Source organism: Sinocyclocheilus anshuiensis, unplaced genomic scaffold, assembly GCF_001515605.1.
Source record: "Sinocyclocheilus anshuiensis isolate Anshui unplaced genomic scaffold, SAMN03320099.WGS_v1.1 scaffold776, whole genome shotgun sequence".
Classification (NCBI taxonomy): Eukaryota; Metazoa; Chordata; class Actinopteri; order Cypriniformes; family Cyprinidae; genus Sinocyclocheilus; species Sinocyclocheilus anshuiensis.
Genome location: NW_015555808.1, coordinates 1,103,186 through 1,115,041, shown reverse-complemented (window position 1 = coordinate 1,115,041; position 11,856 = coordinate 1,103,186). Strand labels below are relative to the sequence as shown.

At 35.4% G+C, this 11,856-nt stretch overlaps 1 protein-coding gene across 1 annotated transcript in view; it reads right to left on the bottom strand.

Annotated features, from left to right (window-relative positions):
• Nucleotides 1-2,196: 2,196 nt before the first annotated feature.
• LOC107675043 (intraflagellar transport protein 172 homolog) overlaps nucleotides 2,197-11,856 on the bottom strand; it is a 29,614-nt gene continuing 19,954 nt past the window's right edge. The window contains exons 38-50 of the mRNA XM_016469232.1: nucleotides 11,156-11,254; nucleotides 10,773-10,882; nucleotides 9,594-9,657; nucleotides 7,752-7,838; nucleotides 7,541-7,657; nucleotides 7,294-7,404; nucleotides 7,064-7,183; nucleotides 5,231-5,326; nucleotides 4,874-4,933; nucleotides 3,856-3,954; nucleotides 3,601-3,754; nucleotides 3,054-3,145; nucleotides 2,197-2,752 (exon numbers count right to left, since the gene is read on the bottom strand). Of these exons, the coding sequence (XP_016324718.1) occupies nucleotides 2,663-2,752; nucleotides 3,054-3,145; nucleotides 3,601-3,754; nucleotides 3,856-3,954; nucleotides 4,874-4,933; nucleotides 5,231-5,326; nucleotides 7,064-7,183; nucleotides 7,294-7,404; nucleotides 7,541-7,657; nucleotides 7,752-7,838; nucleotides 9,594-9,657; nucleotides 10,773-10,882; nucleotides 11,156-11,254 (1,299 nt within the window). The 3' untranslated portion in view covers nucleotides 2,197-2,662. The remainder of the gene's footprint in view (nucleotides 2,753-3,053; nucleotides 3,146-3,600; nucleotides 3,755-3,855; nucleotides 3,955-4,873; nucleotides 4,934-5,230; nucleotides 5,327-7,063; nucleotides 7,184-7,293; nucleotides 7,405-7,540; nucleotides 7,658-7,751; nucleotides 7,839-9,593; nucleotides 9,658-10,772; nucleotides 10,883-11,155; nucleotides 11,255-11,856) is intronic.

The window sequence follows — 11,856 nt, the reverse complement described above, 5'->3', positions numbered from 1 at the left end:
TCAATGTTTCATCCTTGTATTCCTAGTTCCGTGAACTTATTTTTCAAGGTCATTTAATGCTTGCTTTTGGAAATGTAGGCCTATAGGCTTTTGCCAAATCGCTTTTCTAATTAAATTAAACTAAATTAAAAAGGTAAACACGTAAACAGATTCTATTCGTCAATCAAAGACAGCAAAGAAAACATGCTGTTGTTGCGTCATAAATGATTTCTGTACCAATCGATTTTTTTTCGTCCACGAGCCTAGAAATCAAGGTTAATGATAGGCTATGTATTATTTTCACTAGAGGTTTAAAGTAATTAAAAACCATAATTAAACTTGCAGCGTGCAGGCCTTCTTCCTGCGCCATATGCAACGCTTCGTCCGTTTACAGATTAAGCGTCCAGACAATTCAAGACAAATGGAGATAATCAAGATGTAATTTTATAAACCACGCGTGCATTACTTGACTGCCTATAAACTGGAGTTTTCATTTCAAATGTTCGAGAATGAAACAAACACGCGCAGTTTGCGTGACATAAAGGCCTCATACTATTGAAAGTGAATGATGTAACCTCGAACTAGTGCACTACAATGGTCAGACATCGCAGAAGACAAAAATTAGACATTATGTATTACAGAATTTTCCGCCTTTTAGCAACAGGCCTTTTCTGAGAGTCAAACCTTGTGCGGCCTTGTCGAAAATGCTATATCCTTTAAAGGGTATTTAAGGACACTGCATAATGTCAGAGCAACCTCATTAGGTAGAGGTGTAGCCTACATTAGCATATTTCATCAAACGAATATTTAAGTCGCAGATTAAATTCAGCTGCCCCTGCATTTCAATCAGCGAGTTGGTTCATTTTTGTAAATGTTGATTCTTGAAGGACGCGGGGACACAGTGGCAGTGGGACACAAGAGTAAGTTATTTCAATGGGATTTGCATGGGTGGATTTAAATGAAGAGTTATTGGATGTGAAAAAAAAGAACATTCAAAATTACAAATCAAAGAAATAATGTTGGAAATATGGACTGTTATTAACAAATACAGAGATCTGTTAATTGGTATTTATTTATTGAGATGAGCAGAACTAACAGGTAGCCTACACGCTGGTCACACAAGGCAAACGACAACACAGTGAATGTTCAGGGTGCAGATCATACAACTATTTGAAATTGAGAACTCGAGTTTTTAAAGAATTTTAAACCTTTGCTAAATGATTAAAATGTAGGCTAAATATAAACTTTTTTTCAGACACAATCTTGAGGTTCATCTGGCACAACGGAAATTGTCATTTCGCGCCACTATCAGTAAGACAAACGTCGCTCATCTTAAAACCCTATATAAAAACATTTAATATTTTTTGTGATATGTTTGTTATGTAAATCTATAATAAATTAATTCATAATTACATTATAGGCTACGTGTAATGCTTTATCTTCATAAAGCGTTTGCAAAGGAAAGCTCGAAAACAGCGTACTGTTGCTATGGTTACCTTCAGTTCGTCAGTTTATGTTTGGCTACAGGTGAAAATACGCCACTGACTTGTTGTCTAACCTAAGCTAACTTATGTTTTTTAACAAGATGTTTCAAAACACGTAGAAACCTATATATGCTTACATAGAAAATTAACATACTGTATGTACTTTAACCATGACTCCCAAACCTTTTGACTTTGCTTGTTCAGGCGGTCTGACCCCCATAAATCATTCCTTGTGGCAGTTCTTTCTTTACTGTCTTTTTATACAAGCAATGCAACTAAGCACCATCAGTGTAATGATCCGTCCAGTTATATAATAACTAGAAACTGAAATCAAAACCACCCACAAGTCTACTAATTTCTTTGATGCTTATTTTTACATATTAAAATATTAGCAGTATAATGATGCCTCATAGTTTAATGCGTTTTTATGGAGCAACGATCTGACTCGAAAAATAATATACTCCACATTATTATTACATCATGAGAACTGAAATTTATCCCAGACTACGAGTGCAAGTGTGAGTAAGTGTCCTCTTTCACCCCAACACGTTATGGTCTCCACAAGGTGGCGTTGTTGACAGGTAACTATTAATTATCATAAACCAGTTGATCATTATACATAACAAATGAACTACACTAGTGAATACCAGTGATAAGTTACTGCGTACAATTAATTTATTCAAAATATGATGCATATTGCCTTCAGAAATCTCAGAAATGTTATCACGCCTACCAGTTCAACAATAATTCTGATTCATAAAATATGGACATATCTGATTTTTATTTCAGCTGATTATTAATTTCAAATATCCTCATACAAATGTCCACGAGAACACTGACAATCTTTATTTTTATTTTTTTATTTAGTGTTTAAATATCAAAATATCCAACTCATATTAACTAGTGTAATATGTATTATAGTTACATATTATATTCAAATTAAGATATATTCAAAGGCTTTCTGCAGTCAAGCATATTTAACACACACATTAAATGACCTTCAGGCACTGGCCTTATGATACTTCAGCTATTAAAAAATGGCCAGGGAATGATGACCGAGAAGTGAACATTGCTTTTGGAAAAGAGAATGAAAAAGGCTTGTTAAATGTTCAAGCAGAACAGCTGGGAGGTGAAAGCGAAGAAGTGAAGATCAGGATGACGACAGATAGAGAAATAGATAGTGTGCACCTTCCCCGATCTTAGCGGAAGGAATATCCAGCTGACGGGAGACCTCCGCACCACTGTGTGATAAATTTCAGCACATCCTGACATTCTGGACTGTGAGTGGTCTAAAGGGTGAAACAAAAACAAGCAATCATGATCAAAGCACCGCAGGCGACCCCAGGCAGGATGGATGGGACAAACTGTGAAGTAATGCGAAAACTGCAAATGCACCCACAAGGATAAAAAACGATGATGAAATACATCGAAAGAGAGCATTTACATTTACTTCAACAAAACACACTCTAATAAATTCAGTCCTGAGTGTTAACTTTTGATCAAGAGAGCAAATTAATTATAAATCAAACGATTGCGGTGTGATTGAAGACTAATTGTGAAAGCTCAGAGGTAACAATGACTAACTTGTACCTTTGTAGCCATCAAGAATTTATTCCAGTCATCTTTATTTGCTGCCATCCCTGGTCTTTTGAACTCAATTTTATTGCGCTGGACAGGGTAACCTGTGTTGCAGACAAAAAAGAAAAATAAAGAAAGTTTTGCGTTTTATAATTACACACTTGAAGGGGACAGCTCACCCAAAATAAAATTCGGTCATCACTTACTTATCCTCAAAAATGTTGTTCTTCTCTGATAACAAAAGGAGATATTTTGAAGAATGTTTCAGCTGTTTTTGTACAATGAAAGTTAATGGAGTCCAAAACAACACTGGACCCCACTGACGGTCAATACATGGACAAAAAACATGAAAAAAAAAAAAATCTAAAAATATCTTTTGTGTTCCATAAAAGAAATAAAGTCATTCAGGTTTGGAACGGCATGAGGATGAGTAAATGACAGAATTCTCATTTTTGGGTGAACTGTCTCTTTAAAACAGCCAGTTCACAGGCAATTTAAAGGAAACATTGCTTCAACTCCGACCATCACACCAGACTGTCTTTTGTGCACATTGCCTCACCTGTGATGACGCAAGGCAGGGACCGGATGCCAGAGCCGACTGCCACTAGGGAAGCTTCGTACGTGCCTCTCTCATCTTTCGGCAGCACCTGCTCCACCCGCTGGTCCATGGACACAGTCAAAACCCATTCCCTAATCTCCTCCCTCTTCTCCACCTGAACCACAGCCAATGGGAAGAGTTTACTCAAAGTGTAAAAAAAAAAGAAGAAGAAAAAAATACACAAGCACATGTGCAGTGTTTGTGGCAAAGGCTTACGGTGACATGTAGCTTTGAAGGTACAGGGACCTCAAATGGGATATCTGTATCCTGGAAGTCTGTGTGATCTAAAGCATCCAATGTGCCCTCATCAATGCCCTGAAAATTTAAAACAATTGCTGAAATTAGGTAGTTTAAAGAATGTTATTAAAAAAGGTACAAAAAAAATAGCATTTGAAGGAGCAGTTGAAAGCAGTAAATTAATTTATAAATGTTAATTTTGTCCATTCCATTTCATCTCCACTCTGAAATCAGCACTGTTGTTATAAATATCCACTTTGGTTATGTTTAAAGCTCACATAAATTAGTTTTAGATCATTAGACATGACATTATGGTGTCTTGGAAGTCTGTCTGAAACCAGTTTCCTTAGGAGGTACAATACCATTCAAAAGTTTGGGGTCGCTAAGATGTTTGTAATTTTTTTTTAAAGAAGTCTCTTATGCTCACCAAGGCTGCAATTATTTGATCAAAATGCAATAAAAACAGTAATATTGTGAAATATTACTACAATTTAAAACAACTGTTTTCTATTTTAATATATTTTAATATCATTTATTCATGTGATGGCAAAGCTGAATTTCTGCAGCCATTACTCTAGTCTTCAAAAATCATTCTAATATGATTTGCTGCTCAGGAAACATTACTTATTAACATCAAAGGTGAAAACAGTTGTGCTGCTTAATTTATTTATTTTTTTCCAGAAAGTTTTTTTTAAGGATTCTTTGATAAATATAAAGTTCAAAAGAACAACATTTATTTGAAATATATATTTTTAACAATATAAATGTTTTTACTGTCACTTTTGATCAATTTGATCCATATTTACTAAATAAAATATTTCTTAAAAAAATCTTCATGACCCCAAACCTCTGACTCTGTAAAGTCTGTACAGTCAATGAATAACTGGGCAGTGAAGCAGCAAGACAGCCGTCTTTTCAAGTGATTTGTAATGTTTAAGTTTGTTTCATTTGAAAGATACTCATTAGACTGCACACACCAGCAAAAGTCTTTACTTACATCAGCCAGATCCAAGAAGCGGTTAAGAAAGATAAAAGCCATGTTCTCCCATTCCACAGCCTGCATGAGAAATATTCATCAGTGACACGCAGAACTGTTTAAAGTTTAAGAAATATATATTTTTTTAAACTCCAGAAAGAGGACACATTGCGCTTCGTCTTCACAATGCGAGGCAACTCGAACTGCTTTGCGAATCAAATTATTCACACTTGCTGTGAGATCTTACTGAAGCAAACAGAGGAGAATGAAGTAAATTTCCCAGAGCTCTTAGCTGCCATCCTGTTCTCTGTCCCACATGAATGGTTGAAGCAGCTATGTGAGTGTGTGTGTTTGGAGCTGGGCTCACTGTGAGTTCACCTTGGCTGCCAGGCCGGCCTCATAAAAGGCCTTGTCAGCTGGAATGAGCTCGGTGTGCCTCAGGAGAGAGATGGACAACTTGGCCGCCACAGAACTCTGTAGAAAAGTAAACACATATGCAAGATTACAGTGACACAGATAACATAAAGGTGAAGTGTGTAATTTTTTTGGATGTTAAAATACACTCTCCTGTCCCAGTTTATTATGCCAAGTCAAAATTGGCTTAACCGAAGGCATGGCATTGGGGCTGGACTATCTAACCAGGGGACTGTGCATTATTTTTCCATTATGTTTGGTGACATGGACATTACACATTTGAAAGACAACATGACAAATCACTGACAACACTTTTAACATTTTTCTAAATGAAAATTCTAAACTTCAGCGGGAAATAATGTGGGACAGGGCTTAAAGGAACACTCCACTATTTTTGAGAATAGGCTCATTTTCCAACTCCCCTAGAGTTAAACAGTTGAGTTTTACCGTTTTTCGAATCCATTCAGCCGATCTACGGGTCTGGCGGTAGCACTTTTAGCTGCAGCTTAGCATAGATCATTGAATCTGATTAGACCGTTAGCATCTCGCTCAAAAATGACCAAAGAGTTTCGATATTTTTCCTATTTAAAACTTGACTCTTTTGTAGTTACATCGTGTACTAAGACCGACAGAAAATGAAAAGTTGCGATTTTCTAGGCCGATATGGCTAGGAACTATACTCTCATTCCGGCGTAATAATCAAGGAACTTTGCTGCTGTACCATGGGTGCAGCAGGCGCAATGATATTATGCAGCGCCTGAAAATAGGCTAACTTCCGCCAACATAACCAACGTGACCACCTGCTTGCACAGGGAGCGTGCCTTCCGTTGGAAGTTACCTAGCTGGGGACTATTTTCAGGCGCTGCGTAATATCATTGCGAAAACGGTAAAACTCAACCGTTTAACTCTAGGGCAGTTGGAAACGCCAGACCCGGAGATCGGCTGAATGGATTTGAAAACGGTAAAACTCAACTGTTTAACCCTAGGGGAGTTGGAAAATGAGCCTATTTTCAAAAATAGTGGAGTGTTCCTTTAATAGGCATTGATATTATTGGTTAATATTTTTCCTCAACTTACAGTGATTTTTACATCAGCAAAAAAGTTTATGCTATATATTGATGAAAGATTATGAAAAAAAAAAATTTTCTCTAGAATAACAAGAACTAATGATGGGCTATAAGACCAAAGATATTTGCAGTAGTGAACATTGTCTGTAATTTCACACTATTATTCAAAATTTGGGGGTCATTAAGATTTGATAATTATTTGATAAAAAATAGAGTAAAAATAGTAATATTGTGAAATAATATTACAATTTAAAGTAACAGCTTTCTATTTTAACATATTTTAAAGTGTAATTTTTCCTGTGATGGAAAAGCTGAATTTTCAACAACCATTACTTCGGTCTTCAGAGTCACATGATCCTTCAGAAATAATTCTAGTATGCTGATTTGGTGCTCAAGACATTTGGTGTTGCTTAGTAGTTTTGTGGAAACCATGACATTTTTTCATTTATTTTTAAAAATGTATGTATGTATGTATTTGATGAATAGAAAGTTTAAAAGAACACCATTTATTTGAAATAGAAATATTTTGTAACATTATAAATGTATTTACTGTCACTTTTGATCAATTTAATGCATCCTTGCTGAATAAAAATGTTAATATATTTAAAAAAGCTTACTGACCCTTTTGTATATTTAAAAAACTTTTGAATGGTAGTGAATTAAAGGGTTTATGTAATATCAAATGCATATGCAATACCGCTTGCATATCTGCTGTGAAGTATATACACACCAGCTGGTCAATGCCTTTGGCTGCAGAGCGGGTGGCGTAATAGTGAGCAACCAGCAGCATCTGCTCAAACTCTTCATGGGCTGAAGAATTAGCTTCTGAAGACTTGGTCAGGTTTTCACACTGCACGGCACAGAGATACTGTAAGATTCACTATTTCCTACTTGAATATAGAATCAATACTGACTAAATAACTTCCCAAGTGTAAGCCACCATAGTAAACCAGAGCTCACCAGCAGTAGAAGGATGTCCCTCAGATCGGCCCACATCTGATAAGCTTCCGCACAATCCCGGTCCCTTAGGCTCACTAGCTCCAGGAACATCCGCTTGTAGATGTTGAAGTTCTACAATAAGGAAGGGAAGATGTTTCTGAAGAAATCCAAAAGTCCCTATACTTGAAGGAGATGTATCATGTATGATTTGGGTTTCTTTTGTAAAATAAAAGAGTTTGATTTATTATGCAGACATGAGTCCACGTACCTGTGAATAAGCTGGCACGCCATGCTGGGTGTAAAGGTTGAGTACTTTCTCTGCCTCACCCTCTTTGATCAGGTGAGTGGCATACAGAGCGATGTACTTGTGCAGGACCTTAAAATTCTGTTGGAGAAGGAAAAGGCAGATACTACGTCAAAATGTTGCCCTGTTTCCACACGGACATGTCTGGGGGGGTGGAGAACACATGAATTGGCACCTGTTTTGAGGCTGTGTCAATACATTTCTCCCACTGTCCTCTCTCAGCGTACATGTCAAGGGCAGCCACCACATCTACTCCAACCAACTGATTGAAAATAAAGGAAAGCTATTAGGACAAATTGAAATGTAAAACGATTAAAATTATTACTAATAACACAACAAATGTTAATAATATTAATAATATAAAAAACAACTATGCTAATTATTATTATTAACAATTGTCTTTTATATGATCATTAATAATATATTTAAAAAATGTATAATAATTTATATTTTATATTATTATTAATATATTTTATAATAATTGAATGCTGAGTGAAAAATAAAGGAAAACTAACATAACAAATTAGGATTTAAAATAATTCAAACTATTTCTAAAAATATAAAAAATATAAATTAATATAAATTATTATTATATGAGTATAATTAAAAGTATAAAATATATTAATATTAATAATGTCAAAATAAACCATGTTAATTATATTTATAAATATAATAAATGACCGTGACAATTAATAATAGTAAGAAGAAGAATGATTGAATTGAATACTGATAAAAATGAAGGAAAATAAACGAAAACTATTAGGACAAATTAGCATTTAAAATAATACTACTAATTATTTTAAAAACTACTAATAATTAAAATGAAATTAAAATGAAATAAAATGTATGAATAATTTGCTAATAAACGTTTAAAAAAAAATTATGTTAATCATAACAATGACTGTAATTATTATTAGTATTATCATTAATATCATTATCATTAAACAGCTTTTCATGGCCTACTGCCATAACGTACAGTCAAAAAAGATGAAAAAAAAAACATGTTTCTTCTCATTCACACACAACATAATATATGATATCACATATTCTTGACTGGCTAAATTTTATTATGTAAGTGTACATTAAACTAGTTTCCTCCATAACATTCTGTCTTTCTTTTCAATAAAATGCCCTGACCTGCATCATTCCGTGATTGTAACCAAACTGCCAGTGAAGCATTGCAATGAGAGGCAAGCACTCACATCAATTTGGTGACTCATATCTGTTATTCTAAATTGAATAAATCCAATCGTCTCCATTTTTCTCTCCTCCCAACAATAACTGAAAAAAGTACCAGAGCGGAGGAGCTGCAGTCTGCGGTATTATGTTATGCTCATTTAATGCATTCTTTAACCTCGACTTGTATTGCTAGGAAATAGATTTATTTTGTTTGAACAGATTCTGACAGCTAGTAGATCCCTGACATTTTTAGCCAAGCTGCTCATGTGGGCGACACGAGTTCAATTAACAATCCTGTTCCCTTTTCGCTCACCCAAGGAGGTCTACAATACCTGGAGAAAGCTATCTGCTAGCATTCTCATTTATCTCAATGACAACTATCCTGAGTTGTGATGTCAAAAGCAGCAGGCGGGGAAAAAATAAGTCAATTTCATGCTTTTAGGAGTCCTCCAAAATAAAATCAGCCATTGGCAAAAAATTACTACAATATAACGATATATTCAGATTTATATTCAGCTTGCAGTACATGAATAAATGAAAGTAATTAAAATAACAAAATATGAAAATATGAAATAAAAATATGTTTTTTGGTTTAATAAAAATAAATATAGCTCCAGTTGTCTATTCTCAATAGTGTAGCAATGCTGCAATCATTTTTTTTCTACATTTAATGCTAAGATTTTTGCCTCCATTATGATGTAGTTCCAGCATCTACCACCAGGCTAACTGGCCAAGGCTAAGCAGCCAAACCTTGACCCATCATTTGAAGTCCTCTCTGAAATATCTCTATTAATAAAAGTGGAAAAAAAGACAAATTAATTTGATAAGGTGAACTTACAGAGTCAACTTTGCCTTGATTTTTCAGGTGCTCTTTGTAGCATTTGTCCACATATTCCTCCAGCCTGTGAAGAGAGGAAATGTCACAAAACCTCAATAATGGCAAACTCTTATAGAGTGACGTCACGATATTTTCAATAAGACATAAATATTTATTCTTTACCAGTCAATCTTTAAAGGGGTCATATGATGTTGCTAAAAAGAACATTATTTGGTGTAATGAAATGTGTTTATGCAGTTTAAGGTTAAAAAAACACATTATTTTCAACATACTGTACATTATTGTTTCTCCTCTATGCCCCGCCTTTCTGAAACGCATTGATTTTTACAAAGCTCATCGTTCTGAAAAGCGAGGTGTGCTCTGATTGGCCAGCTATCCAGTGCGTTGTGATTGGCCGAATACCTCAAGCGTGTGACGGAAATGTTACGCCCTTACCATACTGTGATGCCGTGTCCCGGCTCGATGAGACAACCAATAAAACCCATTACATAAATTTAATGACTTATACTGTCTTTTTACGCGTTGCATCGCGCCGCGTAAACATAAAACCCTGTCTGCATTTGTGATCGGAGAAATGACAAACAACAAGCGCTACTCTACACTGCTCAAAACTCGCTTTTGAATCATCAGTGGCAAATCCTTTAAATATGAAAATGTACTTACAGGCTGTGAGTCAGAACAGCCGGCATTGTAGGCTACTCTACCAGGATCAGGAAACAGTCCTCCATAAAATGCGCTGGACACATCTGAATATTTGGGTTGAACTGTTCTGGAACAGTGTTGTAAATACAACTTAACCACTGATTTCTAGTCATGTCCTCTTTTGGAAGGCCAAGCAAAGTATTTTCGCTTTCATCTTATCTATTCATGAACAGCTTGTAACACTCCAAAAAGAAAGGAAAACTTGAAATTGCATAATATGACCCCTTTAAGAATACACCTCATGCAGAACTGGAAAACATTTAGACTTGATTCCTAAACCTATTTTTCTGGCCGTAAATAAAAGACAGTCAGAGAGAAACTGCGAAGGCCATCTGCACCCCTTCGGCCTCGTGCTGTCGTGCACTGCATTTGTTGCACTGAGTGATTTTTCTGACAGCGAGAGAGTGATTTCACTGCCTCCCTCTCACATTGTTGGCTGTAGCGTTGTTAGGGGCGACCAGTCTGCTAAGGGCTCACCTTGGATCGAGCTCCTTGGCCACTCTTTTAGCTTTGTTCCATTCTTCTCCCTCAATGAATGCGTCTATGGCATTCTTAATGAGGTCCAGGTTGAGGTAGAGCTCAGCAGCCTGAAAAAAAAAAAAAAACATTTTGTATCTCAATCGGTCCATGGCTCGAGGACGCACACATGGGCACACAAGCACACTGAAAGCACTATTTCCTCTTGGTGTGCCACTCTCAAAACACAATGCTTTGAAAGAATAAAAAGCTTGTATTTTGGGGGGATTTCTCAGTATTTGTGCACAGAATTGCATCTGTGAGGAAAATAAAAAACAAATGTCAAATGGAGAGTTTTATATACTGAATGTGATTCTATACCTGAAAAAATAAAAGAAACATACCTCGCTGTACATTCTGAGCTGAATCAGGCGTGGCCCGACGACCTGACTGACTTCCACAGCCTTGTCATGGGATAAAAATTTAATGGCCAATTCTGCTGCCTGAAGGACATAAAAAGATGAAAAAAACTTTGTAAAAACTGTAAATGCAACAACAAAAAATTAAGCACTTTAGGAGCATAAAAACATAGATATTTAATGTCAACAGAGTAGCTCTCTAATGGATGTACACAAACAAAAGTCGGGTTTGTAGTTAATCTAGGTCGAAAGATCACTGTCTTCTTTTTCACAATTTAGAATCTTCAACACAAGCATTTAAAAAAATGTCCTTTGTCTAATATACTGCAAACAGTATTCCATCTCTGCCGATTGGATAAAAATTTATTTTTGCAAGACCTTCAAGTGAAATAATAAATTTAAACACTCAACATACTCTGACTTCAATGGAAAAAAAAAGATTAATCAGTAGAAATTTAAGAGATGCAGATGAAAACGCAATGTCTAGTCTTAAATTCACAGGGTAATGTGAACATATGTGAACCTCTGTCAAAGAGACATCTTTGTTAAAATAACCAAAACTTTATGATTATGCAAAAATAAATATAACTTAATCTATAATTTTAAAATATAATTGTATTGTCTAGGTTTCTAATAAAAATAATAACAATAAAATTCTATAATAATATTCTCTTTCGCTCTCTCTC